This window comes from Bison bison, unplaced genomic scaffold (assembly GCF_000754665.1).
Source record: "Bison bison bison isolate TAMUID 2011002044 unplaced genomic scaffold, Bison_UMD1.0 scf7180017864297, whole genome shotgun sequence".
Lineage (NCBI taxonomy): Eukaryota > Metazoa > Chordata > Mammalia > Artiodactyla > Bovidae > Bison > Bison bison.
Window position 1 is genome coordinate 1,939,409 of NW_011494869.1, and position 18,573 is coordinate 1,957,981.

Sequence of the window (18,573 nt, forward strand, 5' to 3'; positions counted from 1 at the left end):
TCTTGATTCCAGCTTGTGCTTCTTCCAGTCCAGCGTTTCTCATGATGTACTCTGCATAGAAGTTAAATAATCAGGGTGACAATATACAGCCTTGACGTACTCCTTTTCCTATTTGGAACCAGTCTGTTGTTCCATGTCCAGTTCTAACTGTTGCTTCCTGACCTGCATATAGGTTTCTCAAGAGGCAGGTCAGGTGGTCTGGGATTCCCATCTCTTTCAGAATTTTCACAGTTTATTGTGATCCACACAGTCAAAGGCTTTGGCATAGTCAATAAAGCAGAAATGGATGTTTTTCTGGAACTCTCTTGCTTTTTCAATGATCCAGCAGATGTCGGCAATTTGATCTCTGGTTCCTCCACCTTTTCTAAAACCAGCTTGAACATCAGAAAGTTCACAGTTCATGTATTGCTGAAGCCTGGCTTGGAGAATTTTGAGCATTACTTTACTAGCATGTGCAATTGTGCGGTAGTTTGAGCATTCTTTGGCATTGCCTTTCTTTGGAATTGGAATGAAAACTGACCTTTTCCAGGCCTGTGGCCACTGCTGAGTTTTCCAAATTTGCTGGCATATTGAGTACTGCACTTTCACAGCATCATCTTTCAGGATTTGAAATAGCTCAACTGGAATCCCATCACCTCCACTAGCTTTGTTTGTAGTGATGCTTTCTAAGGCCCAGTTGACTTCACATTCCAGGATGTCTGGCTCTAGGTGAGTGATCACACCATCGTGATTATCTTGGTCATGAAGATCTTTTTTGTACAGTTCTTCTGTGTATTCTTGCCACCTCTTCTTAATATCTACTGCTTCTGTTAGGTCTATACCATTTCTGACCTTTATCGGCCATCTTTGGACTGGAATGCAAAAGTAGGAAGTCAAGAAACACCTGGAGTAACAGGTGTTCCAGTCCTGTGGCCACTGCTGAGTTTTCCAAATTTGCTGGCATATTGAGTGCAGCACTTTCACAGCATCATCTTTCAGGATTTGAAATAGCTCAACTGGAATTCCATCACCTCCACTATCAGGGATTTCTCAAAATCAATTAAAAGAAAAAAAAAGCTCTCATTTTCTAAAAAAAGGACTTCATCATATTGCCTTGTGCAAATATAATATATTCAACCAGTCTCTCATTGGGAGAATTAAGTCGTTTCCAACTTTCTTCCTCTTTCCAATAAAGCTGCTATGTACAAGGATAGTTACCTGTCATTATGCAAACCTAAAAGTATATGTGTAGAATAGTACTGTAGTAGAGGAACCGTGTATTTTAAATTTTGATGTGCTCAGTCACTAAGTGATGTCCGACTGTTTGCAACCCCATGGTGTATACTGCCAGGCTTCTCTATCCATGGGATTTTCCAGGTGAGAATACTGGAGTGGGTTGCCATTTCTTTGTCCATTAAATTTTGATACACCTGTGAAACTGCCTGTCATAAAGGCTCCACTAATTCACACCCCTATCTACAAAGTGTGAAAATGCTTGCTTCCCCCAACTCTGCCACTATAGAGACAAATCCTATTTTAAAAGATTGCAGATCATCATGGACACAAAGCAATTTACTTTCTCAAATTTTTTTTTTTGCTATTTCTAAAGTGTTTTAACATACATCTTTGTATCTACATCTATGTATATACAATATACATGTTGTATTGTATTCCTGATTATTTCCTTAGGCCATCATTCTAGAAGGAGAATTTAAGAGTATGAATTTATAAACTTTCTTCCTGTTTTTTTTTTTTTAAAACCATGTAAGACAGTTCTCCTTTTGTAGCCTCTATCTAGGGGCTGGGAAGAATGCATGATGCCCAAGGTCAGGGGTAACTGGCTTTTCCGTTACAGAGAAAGTCTATGTGCTGAGGTGTCTGGGTTGTCACTGAGGTGATGGTTCTGTGGGTGTTTGGTTGGGAAGTGACCTGGAAAAAGATTCATAGCCCACTCGCCCCAGAGAAAGGAAACCGTACGTCTGAGATGGCCAGGGGGGGCACTTGTGCTTTTTTGTTTTCTCTTTCTTCACATCCGACATCTTCATCCACAATGATAGTCCTAGGGAGTTTAATGAAATGTGGAGAATCACTCAATCAGCCACCATCACAACACAGTCTTCAGCTGCATGATGGCCCTGTCTTCCTCTCTCCTCTGCTGCACCCCAAAGAATAAGTGAGGTTCTCACTCAAGAGACACTTTTCTCAAGCTGGTCAGCGCTCTGTTACTCCCTGCCGCCAAACACCCAGTCTACAGCATCAAACTGGCCAGTTTTCTAGAGGCCCCAACCCTTTTTTCCTGGCCTATGAGGGCCTTATCTGACTTACAGAAGTTCTCAAAAGCTCAGGCAACCCTTCAGACAATTTGGATGTGCCCCCGAGTGCTCAATGTTAAGCTTCATCATTTATTAGCACATTTTTATTGTGAGACTACCAGGTTTGGCCAATTGTCACATCCTTCTCTGCCTTCTAAATAAAGTTGACCTGACCCTGGCTGCAGACCTTAGGCAGATGGAGAAGGCAACATCCCTCAGGAATCAGGAGGCTATACTTTCTAAGAGCAGAGATGATTTTTAACTCTGGATCCCAGATAGATGCCCAGCAAAGACTCTAACACAGAGGAGGCGCTCATTAAACTGGAAGAATAAATGAAGGACATGAAGAATGAGTTCAAGAATATAATTCAGTGTGGAGAAAAGAATGCTATAGAGAAACACACTGTGGCTTTGAGTTTGCACTTACTTAACAAAATCACTTAGGTCGATCTCGGGGGACTCTATTGCTGGGACTGCAGCCGAGCTGCCAGATGCCAAGGTTACTGGGGTGGACTCCCCCTGGGACAGCGCAAACCTACAAAACATAGGGTGGACGGGGGAACACAGTCACATCAGCTGTTGCAGGTCAGTGCCTGGTAGGCTCTTTCTTGGAGGCCAAACTCTTAACTCCTAGACCAGGTAGGTTGAGATGGGACTGCCCCACCCCTCTCTTGGACTGACCTTCCTCACTTCAAAACAGGTTTCACTTTCTCCAAAAGTTTGCTGATCAGCCCCTTCCAGTATGCGTCAAGTGTCTTTTCTCTGAGAACCCGTGGCCTCCGGGCTTCCCCTCACACACTGTTCTCCCCCATCCTGCTAGACTGTGAGCTCGCTGGGGACTTGGATCTAATACGCCCTCTAACACAGTGCATGGCCTGCAGGGGCACGCAGGCACAGCTAGGAATTAATGAGTCACTCGGGCTCCTGCTCCCGGCTGAGCAGAAAGCAGGGTCAGGTTGTGAGGCACGCACTCTCAAGTCCTGCTAGTGAGGGCTTAGCCTCTGTGGGGCCCTGCCTCCCACCATGCTTGCTCTGGGTGGCTTGCCTGCCGCACCCTGGTCCTGGCCTGGCCAGTTTGCTTTGTCACCACTCCAGTTCTCAGAGCCCCCAAGGGCCGAGGGAGAAAGCGGGTGACCGCACCAGCTGGTACTAAAGGCCTTATGTCCAGGTCTTATGTTCAGTTTTTATGGAATGGACCTCACAAAGGCCAGAGTGGTGGGGTCACCCCCATTCTTAGTTTTCCCAGGGTGCAGGGGCTTTTTTAAGGATACCTCCCCTCTCCCATCTCAGGCCCCTGATATTAATTTCAACCCAATTTCACTTAGATATTCATTCTGACCCCATCTGCTGTCTACGTTTTTCTTAAAAGGTTCAGGAGAAATGTTATCTGTTTTATGAAGCTCCCACCACTTCCCATCTTCCTCTGAAGTTTCACAGCATTTCACGTGCACGTTTTTTAGGATACTGTCCACTTCACCTGAGTGCCATTTCCTAAACTTCAGAAGTTCCACTACCCTCCGACTTCATGATTTCTGCCTTGTTGAGTGTCACCTAATAAATCCATTTTATTGAGGTATAGCTAACATTCACAATGCACTCACTTTAAACATACAGTTTGATGAATTTTTGCACGTATATATACACCTTCCCAGTATAATCATTGCCTTATTAATGTACACTGCACTAAAAATGTTCATCATCTTGAGAAGTTCCCTTGTGCCTCTGCCCAGGCAACCCCCAACCCTGGCTCCAGATGAACACTCATCAGCTTTCTTCCACTGTAGATTAAGCTGTGCCTACAGTTTCATGTAAGTGGAATCCTAAATATGTACTCTTTTGTGTCTGACTTCTTTTGCTCAGCATAGTGGTTTTGAGAATCATCTATACTGTTCCAAGGGGCAGTAGTCTCTTCTTTTTCATCACTGAGCAGTATTCCACAGTATGTGTGATGACTAGAGTGTTTATCCATCATCTTGTTGATAAGACACCTTGGCTTTTTCCAGCTTTTAATACTATAAATTAAGTTGCTAAGAACAAATGAGTACATGTCTTTCTGTGGACATTATGCTTTCATTCCTCTCAGGTAAATTCCAAGAAAGGGAACTGCTGGGTTGTGTATGGTATACGTATGTTTAAAATTATAGGAAAGTGCCCATTTTCCAAGGTGACTTTACACCAGTTTACATTACCACCCACAGTGCTGAGAGTTCTGGTTGGCCCACATCTTCACCCATACTTGGTATTCAGTATTTTAAATTGTAACTATTCAAATGAATATGAAGTGAAGGCACATTATAGTGTTAATCAGTAGGCTTATTTTCAAGGAAAACCTCGTATCATTAAACTAAAAACTAGCTTTGTCTACCACATTTAGAAAAATCAGCATGATAGGAAAAATTAATGTCATTACTTTCTTGCCTGGTGAAGACTTGAGTTGACTCCCGCTTACTCTTTTCTAGAAGAGAGACCAGTTCGGTTTCCTCTTGGGGAAACACTGGGCTAGCACCACCCAAGCACTGTGAGCTCTTGGAGGGCAGGGTTCAAGGTCTTTCCTCTTCACCACTCACAAAGCCCAGGGTCTTAGATACAGGGCATGAGCTCAGTACAGGTCTGGCTGGCTGGCTGGATGGATGGATGGATGGTTGAACAAGAACAGGAAGGCAGCATGCAGGGTGATTTGGCTCTTCTGCACCTCCACCCCCACCCCCATCCCCATCCAGGATGGCCTCATAAGAGCGTGGAAAAGCTCTTTTTATCTTCCACAACTTTCCATTTGGCTCCTTTCAGGTCACGTGTCTCTGGCTGACATTATCTTGGGCTGAAATGATACCATTCAAAGGCAAAGGACAGAGGGACTGGGTGCTGGGAGGCTCATTAGACTCCGGAACCTCATCCTTGGATAAATTCTGATTCTTCAGGTCTCAGTAGGGCCCAGGAGTTAGATGTTTAATGTCTTCCCAGGTTGATTCTAATGTAGAGCCAAATTTAGGACCCATTGTGGATAGGAAAGGCCAGAGGACAGTGAAGGGCTGGAGCTGATAATTAATGTGGGGCTGTCATTCAGCCTAACCAGCTCGGGACAGTGACGACCAGCAGAGGGTGATTTGGAGCATTTATTAAATCACCCCAGGCAGCAGACTCTCTGGGGAGACTCTGCAGGTCCCTGCCCCGCATAACAGCACTCTCATCCAAAATTTGCACCCCCTGGGATGTGGTTTGGATGGGGGAAAAAAGCATATGGGAATATCTGAAAAGTAAAAATACGAAGCTGTAGAGTGTCTGCAGACCTGAGGAAAAACAACACCTCAGCTGACAATGCTACCTGGACATCGGGGAAGCAAGAGGTCTTTTGGAAACAAACAAAGGAGACTAGCAAAGCTGACCCACTGCTAACAGGCAGCAGACAGAGAAAGCTTCATCATAATGAAGGCTTTAACTTATCATTAAAATGGAAAACCTGCTTCAAAGAATTGAAATAGAATGTTGGGAGAGTTTTTTGGATCAAATTTCATTTTGCTCTCAGGAACAGATGATTACTTTCCTGTTATGCTGACCCAAACAGGATTAGATTCAGTTATTTTTAAAAGAGAATGTGTGGCAAACAAGGAAAATCAATACTGCTCCAGTTGCAGAGCTGCCCATGTCAGGATTGCTGAAGAAGCCAGCAAAGAAGCCCTCCCCTCAGCTGTGACAGGGCTGTGTGAATGTCAGACACTGTCCGTCAGCCACGTTGGTTTGGGCTCAGCGATTTCCCTTTCCATATTTTATTTTCAATTCATGGGTAAGTTACGATCGATGCAATCTTTTGTGTTACAAATTAAAAGAAGTCCACCTCTCTTCTTTCCTGGTCTCCCTTCACCTGGATGCAGTGTTCCATCAAAACAAAACCCCAAAGGACAGGCTGGTGTTTCAGGTAATGCTGTGTATCATGGTTTAGACCACATTTGGAGATGGAATGGTGTTATGTTGCACAGCCACTGAAGTCTCTGCGGTGCAGACAAGGTCTTGAAAAAGAGGGGTACCCTTGTAGTAGACAGTGACTTTTAATTTGCGGATTCATCGAAACTTGGATTCTGGGAACATCCATATAAGAGGGTGAAAATGGCCACTGGCTGGATAAAAAGGTCCTGCAGGTACGTTTTGTTTGGCTCACGTTTAATATTTTTTGAAATTACTGACAGCAGCAGAGGCTGGTGGTACACAGGCTAGGTGCACTGGGATGATGCGCCCACCCCTGGGTGCTGTGGCTGCTGGTTACACCTTTCTCTGAGCACTGCCCTGGCTCAGTGGGAGCTGCTTCACCCGCCCCAAGCTGCCAAGGAGGTTATGGTTCTCATCCCCTACAGTCCCAACTATGCAGTTGTGTCCCACCTCAGCATGGGTGGCCAGCGGGAATCTGCCTTCTGGGCCACAATGAAGGGCTAAGGCAGGCTGTCTTCCCTGTGTGCATGTCTGCAGTCTGCCTCGCCCACTCATGTGGCAGAGTGAGTGCTGATGGGGAAGGTGCTGAGCAAGTCCCATCTGTTTCGTCTGTCATTTGCTTCCCAATGTGGAAAGATCAGCAAGTGTAAGACCACAAAGCCGGGCAATAAATATGGAAACGTGGCTGAGGCTTTGTGTTTGTGCTCAGAGAGGCTCCGAAATTTGCCTACTTTTAATGTAATTTAAAGTGATGATTATAATCTGCTCCATTTAGAAGCAGGAACGGGGGGGGGGGGGGCTGTCTAATCTAGGGCAGTTTTTGAGGTGCAGTGTTGGAAGAAGGGCAGGAAGGAAGGAAAGAGGGTGGTTTAAGAAATTGAGAGAAGCGTAGGTCAGATAGCTGAGAGGAAGAATGGGAATGTAAAAAACCACCTGATAAGATCTAACAAGTAAAGATGTATGGTTTGCTTAGTGTAGCACAGATTATAAATTAAAGCAATGGAAATAGGAGGTATAATTGTAGGAGAAAATACCTTGACAATGAAATCAGTCTTGTCGAACAGCACACATTCACAGCCTTGAATTGCTGGAACTTCAGCTGGACCTCTGGACCCATGCTAGGAGCACTGATGGGACACCAGCAACTGCTGTGGGTCATTTTCTCATTTTGTTTTCAAAATAAGGGGAGGGCGGGGAGCAGAAGGCTTGACCCTGAAGGGCCTCGTATGTCTCACTAAGGAGATGACTTTATCCTCAGGAAAATGGGGAGTCTTCTAAAACGTTTTAAATGGGGAAGTGAAATGATCAGTAAGTTCATTTGGGCTGTAGAAAGGGGCAGGGATTTGAAGGGAACAGCCCTAGCACGCCCAAACCTGTGAACCATGCTGTAAACAGCGATGGAAAATATAACCCAATGGGATGTTCTCTGTTTTTATATGATTTTTTTTTTTACAAAATAAGAATCAGGAAGCCCGCACAGAAAACAGTGTTAGACATTCAGACAAAAGATAATGGCGGCCTTGGTCAAGGAGGTGGAGATGGAGATGGGGACGGAGCGAGACGCTCCTGTGCAGATTGGGAGGTGGGACGGCAGGACCATGGCCCTGGGCGAGGAGCTCATCCTCACAGACCGCAGCCCAAGATCCAGCCCCCACTGCTGCCGCCTCCCCAGCCCGTCCATGAGCAAGGCTGAGTGGCTGGCTAGGTAGAGGGGATGGAGATAGGAGCCTGAGGGGCCGCACTACAATCACCTATGTTCCCCGTACATTTGGCAACTTTCCCTGCCCAATACCAAGAGGAAGAGGCATGTGAACACACTAAAAATCAAGCGGCAGCAGGACGAGCACCTCTCCTGCCACTGTGGCTGCTATCCCCGCCCTCCTGTCATGCGTACCTCCACTGTGGCCAGCCCTGACCCCCAGCTCACTGCTTCTCTAGTCTCCATCATTGTCATCACCGTCAACAGCACTGCCATCACCATCATCTGCTCCCATCTGGCACCTACACACTTTCTGACACGGAAAGCAGCCTGCCTGAGCCCTCTGTTATGTCCCAGAATGCTTCCAACTGGCCTACCTGTTCTAAGCTGGACGTTGGTGAGACACAACCGAACAGCCGAGACCTCAAGTTACTTATACCGTTTTTAAAGGTTCTCAGAAGGAACTGCTGCTTCCAGAACAATGGATCTCCCTGCAGCTATCCGCCGAATCACCCGTGGTTCTTTAAGAACAACTTGCCTACCCAAAACTGTAAGAAATAAACGTCTGTCATTTTAAGCCACCCAGTCTGCGGTAGTTGTTTTAGCAGCCCAAATGGACTAAGACAGGCCCTAATAAAGTAACCGTAGCCAACAATTAGCACCTCTTACTCTCTCTCAACTATTATATTAGTCTCCGGCCATACCACCCTGAACGTGCCCGATCTCGTCTGATCTCGGAAGCTAAGCAGGGTCGGGCCTTTCTAAGGACTGCCTGTGTTTTAGTTGCTCAGTTGTGTCTGACTGTTTGGAACCCCATGAACTTAAGCCCACCAGACTCCTCTGTCCATGGAACTCTCCAGTCAAGAATACTGGAGTGGGTAGCCACTCCCTTCTCCAGGGGGTCTTCCTGACCCAGGTGGCTCAGATGATAAAGAATCTTCCTGCAATGCAGGAGATTTGAGTTTGATCCCTGGGTTGGGAAGATCCCCTGGAGAAGAGAATGGCTATCCACTCCAGAATTCTTGCCTGGAGAAGTCCATGGACAGAGAAGCTTGGTGGGCTACAGTCCATGGGATGGCAATGAGTCGGACATGACTAAAGGACTAATACTTTCACTTTCTTTTCAAGGACTGCCTAGTTAAATTCTCACAACAGGTTGATGAGGAAGGTATGATGATGGTCTTCAGTCTTCAGATGACAAAACTCCTAGAGTAAGTCAGTGGCTGAGCTAAGTCAGCCTGGCTCCAAAGCTGATGCTCTTCACACTTTCCTGGACAACAGGAGAAGGCTCCTCCTTGGTTACTTCATGCCAGGCCATGCCCAAGGCAGTGACTCATAAAGTAGGCTTTTTTTTTTTTTTTTATTGTAAAAGTAATTGGAATCTACAACATAAGGAACATACAGTGCATTGTCAAAAGCTTTCTCTGGAAGAGGAGGGACCCATTCTGATTGTATCTAAATATGGAAAGCAAGACACAGTTGACCTTGCCCCTGCAGTGACTTCCTACAGTTTTGTTGGAAGGTAAGAGTGGAGGGGTGTGCCCAGAGTCTACCTTGAAGCTCTCCAGAGGGATTTCCGTGATAAATGACCAGTTCTATAAAAGCTCCAGAAGGTGTCTCCACTGCTACATGCTGCCGAACAGGTGGGCTGTGAAATCTCCCTTACAATCAGCTTCAAAGCTCTTCAGAAATGTTTCCAAAACAGGACAGCTTTTAAAGTCAATTTCTTCTTTTAAAAAATTTTAAGTTTTTTATTTTGTTTTGGGGTATAGCCAATTAACAACATTGTGATAGTTTTAGGTGAACAACAAAACGACTTGACCATACATATACGTGTATCCCTTCTCCCCTAAACTCTCCTCCCATCCAGGCTGCCATATAACATTGAACACAGTTCCCTGGGATCTGATTTATCCACGTGTGTATTAATTAAGATTTCCCAACTCCCCCAAAGCTAGCTATATCTACTAAGGGCCAGACGTTAAAAAATTGTCAATTTCTTTCATGTCTGGCTCTTAGTAGATATAGCTAGCTTTGGGGGAGTTGGGAAATCTTAATACAAACATGTGGATAAATCAGATCACTATATGAAGCAAGCAGATGTCATCCTAACTCAGGTTCAGATGTGCACCTATAACTTTCCACTGATTCCTTTAGAAGCCAGGTTAGTTCACACTGAATATCTAAAAGCCTGACGCCCTCCACTGAATTTGAGACATTGAGAAGATGCCTTAAAAAGAATGAATCTAAAATAAGGTAACTGGAATTCTTCTATAATAACATAAAAACAGTACTAGAAGTTTTATAACACTCAAAATTGAAATGAAAAGGCAGCCCAATTCATTTCTCTATGGGGTAACGTATCTCAGGAAATTGGACTAAATTAAACTGCAAACAGAAGCAGACTGTACGATTCCTCACATGGTGATCACTTTTAAGTTAAATACGAAGAGAGTGAAAAGTCGCCCTTTTCTTGGACTGGAGTCACTTGCAGGCTGACTACAAAGGCAGGAACTTATTTCTGGAAGCTCAGACTTGAAACATGGTGTGAAACCCTCCCATTAGTCCCAGAGGCAAATGTGATCCCCTGTTTTTAGCTGGACATCATAGCAGGAGAGGAGATTCTAGATAAATGGGCTATGGGAGGCCTGGGGGGCTTCCAGGGGCATCAGCATGGAGGATAAGCAGGACAGCTGGGGGCTGACCTCACATTGTTCTCTTTCATCAGGGGCTTCAGATTTACCAATGGTGTTATATTTATGATGAGGGTGATAAGATGTAGGTGTTGAATTCATTATTATTCTTAAGCTATGTGCATGTGTTATACATGCTTTTGCCTACATGATGTAATTTCACAATAAAACAAGAGTGAATGTCAAGGAACACTGTGGAGTGAGAAAGGGCTTCAGCTGGGTTTGAAATCATTACTGACCCAGAGAGGCAGTTTCAGTTAAGCAACGGGCCAAAAGCCAGCTGAATTTGAAAAAGGCAGTGAAAGGTGTGACTAGTGTACTGTTTTCCTCTGGCTCCTCATACAGAGATGGTGCTTGACACAAGAGGATTAAGAGGAGGGCTTTCCAAGATGTGGAGCACTTGTGCCGAAGGCAAAAAGCTAGAGGCCAAAAATCTCTCTGGTAAGAGAGAGATTACTGATGGAGAGAAGCACAGATGGAAAGTCTGGCCTTGAAAAGCAACAGATGTCAGGAGAAGGAAATGAGATGATGAAAGCGGTAGCCCAAAGAAAAGCAGTATGTGGTGTGGGCTAGAGGGAAGCAAGCTGTCTAGCAGTGTGGCGGGAACCAGGAAGGACGGATGCCTGAGTAAGAGGGTGGCTAGGAGCTAGAAGGCAGGACCGATCCAGGAAACACTTTTGAGGAAAAACTGATGGCACGTACTGACCAACTGGGCTGAGAACAGAAGCAGAACCAAAGAAAGATGGTACAAAACCAGATAGGCATAGCCTTGGGAATGTTCAGGATCAATGATCAGTGAGTGACATGTTGCTTTCCAAAGTAACTGTGTTGGTTTAGAAGCCTATTATCAATGCATGTGCTTCTAACCTCCACACCCTCAACAACATTCAGTATGGCCGTATTGCATTTAATATGGTGGGTGTGCAGTGGTGCCCAGTTGTTGTTTTAATTTCCATTTTCAAGATTACTAATAAGATGGAACATCTTTTGATACACTTACTGGCCATTCAGATCTCTTCTGTGAAATAACTGCTCATTTCCTCCCTTTTAAAATTGAATTACATGTTTCTTCCTTCAAAGGCATGCTTTATGTATTATGTACTCTAATAATTTTAAGGTAATATGTATGCTGAAACCTTTTTCAGTTTGTAAGTTGTCTTTCATTCTTTTCTATGGTGTAAAAAGGAATAAAAGTTCTCAAATTTAAGGCAGAAACTATGAAAAGTTTCTTTAAGTTTCTGTTATTTTGAACCTTAAGCCTTTTGTTATCTTGTTTAAAAAATTCCCCTTTATTCAGAGATCATCAAGGCATCATCCCACATTTTTTTCATATTTAAAGTTCAGACTTTTATACCTTTAACCCATATGGAATTAATTTTTTGTATAGTGTGAGTTTAGGGATGCATTTAGGCTTTTTTTCCTCCATAGATAGTGGATTGTCCCTAGATCATTCACTGAATATACCATTCCTTCTCCTTTGTTTTATGATTTCAACTTAGTTGTGTTCCCATACATGTATGGGTCTGTTTTTGGACTCTATTCTGTTCTTTAGTCCATTTGCCTATCTGTGCACCAATACCACACTATTAAAATCACTATATTTTCATACTAATGTGTAACCCAGTAGAGAAAGACCTCTTACTTTGGAGGGACTTGACTAGTCTTGTCCCTTTGCTCTTGCATATATATTAATATTTTAGAATCAACCTGTTGGGATTTTGATTATAGGTGCATTGAAACTATAATTTTGGGGAGAAATATAACATCTTTAACAAATTGAGTCTTTTAAAGCAAAGATCATAGTATGTCTCACCTTGTATTTACATCTTTTAAAATGAGTTCTAATAAAATTATTTTATACATAAAGATATTTGCAATGTTGTTAAATTTATTCCTACATTTAAAAATTTGCATTCTCTTTTTTATTTGTTGCTGGTACACAGAAATGCATTTGGCTTTTATAACTCATACCCATCCATCATCCTCACTAAATTTTTTTCCTAATTCTAATAATCTGCTATGGATTATTTTGAGTTTTTTATATAAGTAATCATAACATGGCAGTTTCATTTCTTTCTTTCCAAATCTAGCCCCTTTTATTTATTTTTGTATCTTCTTGCACTGGCCAGGCTCTTTAGTAAATTACTGAATAGAAATGCAACTTTGTCTTGTTTGTGATGTTAAAGGAAATAATTTTAACATATTATTGTTTTTCAAATTCTCCTTGATGGAGTTGAGGAATTTTCCCATGAACAGTTGTTTAGCTTTATTAAATGGGTTTTCCTTAATTTTACTATTGAAAGGACCATATTTCTTTAAAATAGTAAAGTGATGCATGTTTAGATTTTTCGTATCTTGAATCAATCTTGCATTCCTGGAATAAGCCCAACTTGGTCATGATATTCCATCTTTTTATCCTTTGCTGGGTTCAGTTTGCTAACATTTTGGTGGATATTTTGCATTCACATTTGTTAATTAATGAGTGATAATGACATGAAATATTTATGTCTCTGATCTGGCTTAATTGGTTTTGGCTAGTTTAGTTTAAAAAAATGACGTAAGTAATATTTTCTTTTTACTTCTCAAGAGTTATGTAAGTTTGTGAATTGTGTAAGCAAAGGAAGCCATCAACAAAATGAAAAGATGTACTAAATGGAAGAAAAATACTTGAAATGATATCACCAATAAGGGGTTAATACCCAAAATATATAAACAGCTCATACAACTCAACATCAGAAAAACAAACAACTTGATTTAAAAATGGGCAGAATACCTGAATAGACATTTTCCCAAAGAAGACATGCAGATGTCCAACAGGCACACAAAGGGATGTTCAACATCATTAATTTTCAGAGAAATGCAAATTTTTGAAACTATAATGAGCTATCACTGCACACCTATCAGAAGAGTTATAAAAAGGAACACAAATAACAAATGCTGGAAAGGATGTGAAGAAAAGGGACTCCTCAAATACTGCTGATGGAAACATAAGTTGATGCAGCCACTGAGAAAAACAGTATGGATGTTTCTCAAGAAACTAAAAATAGAACTATCGTATGACCTGCCAATTCCATTCCTAGGTATATACTGGAAAAAAAACCAAAAACATGAATTTGAAAAGATACACGTACCTCAGTGTTCATAGCATCATTATTTACAATAGCCAAGATACAGAAGCAACCTAAGTGTTGATCAACAAATGAATGGATAAAGATGTCGTGTGTCTATATATATATATATATATATATACACACACACGTGTGTGTGTGTGTGTGTGTATATAATGGAATACTATTCAGCCATAAAAGAAGGAAATTTTGCCATTTCCAACAACATGGTTGGATAACAACATTATGCTAACTGAAATAAGTCACACAGAGAAAGACAAATACTATATGATATCATATTTGAGGAATCTTAAAAAATACAACAAACTAGTGAATATAACAAAAAAGAAACAGAGTCACAGATATAGAGAACAAAATAGTGGTTACGAGTGGGGAGAGGGAAGATGGGATGGGCAATATTGGGGTAGGGAAGTAAAAGTTAGAAACTATTATGTATAAAATAAACTACAAGGACATACTGTATAACATGGAAAACATAGCTAATATTTTATAATAACTATTAGTGGAGTATAACCTTTAAAATTGTGAATCACTATATTATACACCTGTAATTTATACAATATTATACATCAACTGTACTTCAATAAAAAAATAAGTAATATAAAAAATAATTTGTGTAAGTTGGGAATTATTTGTTCCTTGAATGCTTGGAAAAACTTGCTTTTGTCTATCAGGACTACTGTTTTATTATAGAAAGACTTGAAACTATTCAATTTCAATTCAAAAGACTATTTGTATTTCTTTTTTTAAAGTTAGTTTTCAAAAGTTGTATTTTTCTAGGAATTGATCCAATTTTTCAAAATTTTCCATAAAGTTACTCATGAAAATTTCAGCTTTTTAATATCTGCTACAATTGTAGTTATATCACTTCTGTATTCCTAGCAATAGTTGAGTCTTTTTTTTTTTGGTCAGTCTTGCTTGAATCTATCAATTTTATTGATAGTCTCTTCAAATAGCCAACGCCTGGCTTTGTTGATTCTTTGTATTTTATTTAATTTTCTCTTTCATTAGTTTCTGGCCATACATTTAGTATTTCCTTCTGTCTATTCTCTTTGACTTTATTATCTATTTACCCAACTTCTAAAGGTGTAAATGTTCAACTCAATTTTCAGCCTCCCTTCTTTTGTAACATAAGCATCTAAAGTAGAGTTTGTCAATGGAAGCACTATCAATATTTTGAATAGATAATTCTTTGTTGTTGGGGGCTGTCCTGTGAATTCAAAAATGCTGAGCAGCATGCCTGGCCTGTCCCCACAAAATGGGTGAAAATATTTGCAAACAAAGTGACTGACTGACAAGGGATTAATCGCCAAAATATACAAACAGCTCATGCAGTTCTACGTCAAAAAAACAAACAACCCAATCAAAAAATGGGGAGGAGATCCAAATAGACATTTCTCCAAAGAAGATATAGAGATGACCAAAAAGCATATGAAAAAATGTTCAACATCACTAATTATCACTAGAAATGCAAATCAAAATTATGAGGTATAACCTTACACGAGCCAAAATGTCCATCTTCAAAAAAATCTACAAACAGTAAGTGCTGGAGAGGGTATGGAGAAAAGGGAACTTTCTCGCACTGTTGGTGGGAATATAAATGAACACAACCACTATAGAGAACAGTATGGAGATTCCCTAAAAAACAGAACTACCGTATGATCCAACAATCTCACTCCCGGGCATATATATCTGAATAAAACCATACTTCGAAAAGATACATGCACCCCAATGTTCATGCAGCACTATTTACAGTAGCTGAGACATGGAAGTTACCTACATGTCCATCAACAGAGGAATGAATAAAGAAGATGTGGCACATACATATAATGGAACATTTACTCAGTCATAAAAGAACAAAATAATGCCATTTGTAGCAAGATGGATGCACCTAGAGATAGATGATCACACTAAAGACAGAGAAAGATAAATACCATATGATATCACTCATATGTGGAATCTAATTTTTAAAAATGATACTAATAAGCTTATTTATAAAACAAACAAGACTTCCAGATATTGAAAACCAAAGGGGAAGCATGGGAAGTTGGGGAGACATATCAGAAGTTTGGGATTAACATACACATACTACTATATAATGGAGAAGGAAATGGCAACCCACTCCAGTATTCTTGCCTGGAAAATCCCACAGACAAGAGGAGCCCAGCAGGCTATACTCCATGGCGTCACAAGAGTTGGACACAACTTAGCAACTAAACCACCAACCACCACTACTATATAAAAGATAGATAACCAACAAGGACCTGCTGTATAGCCATAAGAAACTCTACTCAAATTCTGTGATAACCTATATGAGAAAAGAAGATGAAAAAGAATGAATATATGTATCTACATAACTGAATCATCTGAAACTAACACAACATTGTAAATCAACTATAATCCAATAAAAATTTTTTATAACTACACTTTAGCTTTTATTACCACTATTTTTTTTCCATCCTCATTCAATCTGTTGTTCTTGTTTATCTACTAAGTTGTGTCTGACTCTTGGCGACCCCATGGACTATAGCCCACTAGGCACCTCTGACCATGGGGTTTTCCCGGCAAGAATACTGGAGTGGATTGTGATTTCCTTCTCCAGAGGCTCTTCCCAACCCAGGGATCAAACCCACATCTTCTGCATTGCAGGTGGATTCTTTACTGATGAGCCACCAGGGAAGCCCATCATTCAATCTAAGTATTTACTAAATTTCATTGTGATTTTTTTCACCCTAGATTATTCAGAAGTGTATTTTAAAATGTCTAGGCCTATGTACTTCTTTATTTGTTTTTAAATATCTATTTGTTATCCATTTCTAATGTATTTGTTGACATTTGCTTTAAGCCCTAGAATATGATAATTTTTCATAAATGTTCCATAGGGCTGGATGAGTTTTTCTTAGTGGGATGTTCAACATATATCAATTATATTGAGCCTGTTAATTGTGTTCAAGTTGTCTGTAGCAGAGTTGTCTAACAAAACTTTCTGCAGTGATGAAATGTTCTATATCTATGGTATTAAATACAATAACCACTAACCCACATGTGATTATCAGCACTTAAAATGTGGCGAGTGTGACTAAGGAGCTGCATTTTTAATTAAAAAAATTTTAATTTAAATAGCTACATGAGCCTTGGTGGCTACTCCATGGGGCAATGAAAACTATATAGTCTTGCTGATTTTCTGTCTGCTTGAGAGAGTGTTATTAAAGACAGTAGATTTGTCTCCTTCTACTTGTGGTCCTCTGAGTATCTGCTTTAAGTGTTTTGAACTTATGTTTTGAGACATGTGGAGTTTAGATTTATTATATCTTTCTGGTGAACTGAACTTTTAAAAAATGACCTAGTAACTTTCTTGATCTCTAGCAATGCTTTTTTTTGTTTCAAAGTCTATTTTTACAGTTGCCAGGGTGGGGGTTGGGGGAAGCAGGGAGGAGGGGAGGGATACACTGGGAGATTGGGATTGGCATATACACACTACTCTATAGAAAAGAGATAACTAATAAGGACCTATTTTATAGCACAGGGAACTCTACTCAACACTCTGTAATGACCTATATGGGAAAGGAATCTAGAATTTTCAAGAGTGAATATATGTATGTGTATAACTGATTCACTTTGCTGTGCAACAGATACAACATTGTAAACCAACTATTCACCAATAAAAATTTTAAAATGATAATACAAAATTAAGTATATTTTAACTGACGTGTCAGTTAAAATACAGTATTTTTTAACAGAAATGGTATGGACCTAACAGAAGCAGAAGATATTAAGAAGAGATGGCAAGAATACACAGAAGAACTGTATAAAAAAGATCTTCACGACCCAGATAATCACGATGGTGTGATCACTCACCTAGAGCCAGACATCCTGGAATGTGAAGTCAAGTGGGCCTTAGAAAGCATCACTATGAACAAAGCTAGTGGAGGTGATGGAATTCCAGTTGAGCTATTTCAAATCCTGAAAGATGATGTTGTGAAAGTGCTACACTCAGTACGCCAGCAAATGTGGAAAACTCAGCAGTGGCCACAGGACTGGAAAAGGTCAGTTTTCATTCCGATCCCAAAGAAAGGCATGCCAAAGAATGCACAAACTACCGCACAATTGCACTCATCTCACACGCTAGTAAAGTAATGCTCAAAATTCTCCAAGCCAGGCTTCAGCAATATGTGAACCGTGAACTTCCAGATGTTCAAGCTGGTTTTAGAAAAGGCAGAGGAACCAGAGATCAAATTGCCAACATCCGCTGGATCATGGAAAAAGCAAGAGAGTTCCAGAAAAACATCTATTTCTGCTTTACTGACTATGCCAAAGCCTTTGATTGTGTGGATCACAATAAACTGTAGAAAATTCTGAAAGACATGGGAATCCCAGACTACCTGACCTGCCTCTTGAGAAACCTATACGCAGGTCAGGAGGCAACAGTTAGAACTGGACATGGAACAACAGACTGGTTCCAAATACGAAAAAGAGTACGTCAAAGCTGTATAGTGTCACCCTGCTTATTTAACTTATATGCAGAGTACATCATGAGAAATGCTGGGCTGGAAGAAGCACAAGCTGGAATCAAGATTGCCGGGAGAAATATCAATAACCTCAGATATGCAGATGACACCACCCTTATGGCAGAAAGTGAAGAGGAACTAAAAAGCCTCTTGATGAAAGTAAAAGAGGAGAGTGAAAACGTTGGCTTAAAGCTCAACATTCAGAAAACGAAGATCATGGCATCTGGTCCCATCACTTCATGGGAAATAGACGGGGAAATAGTGGAAAGAGTGTCAGACTTTATTTTTTTGGGCTCCAAAACCACTGCAGATGATGACTGCAGCCATGAAATT

At 40.9% G+C, this 18,573-nt stretch overlaps 1 protein-coding gene across 1 annotated transcript in view; it reads right to left on the bottom strand.

The window, feature by feature from the left end:
- HYDIN (HYDIN, axonemal central pair apparatus protein) overlaps positions 1–18,573 on the bottom strand; it is a 474,307-nt gene that overhangs the window by 107,766 nt on the left and 347,968 nt on the right. The window contains 2 exon segments of the mRNA XM_010850902.1: positions 1,957–2,038; positions 2,719–2,826. Coding sequence (XP_010849204.1) covers positions 1,957–2,038; positions 2,719–2,826 — 190 coding nt within the window.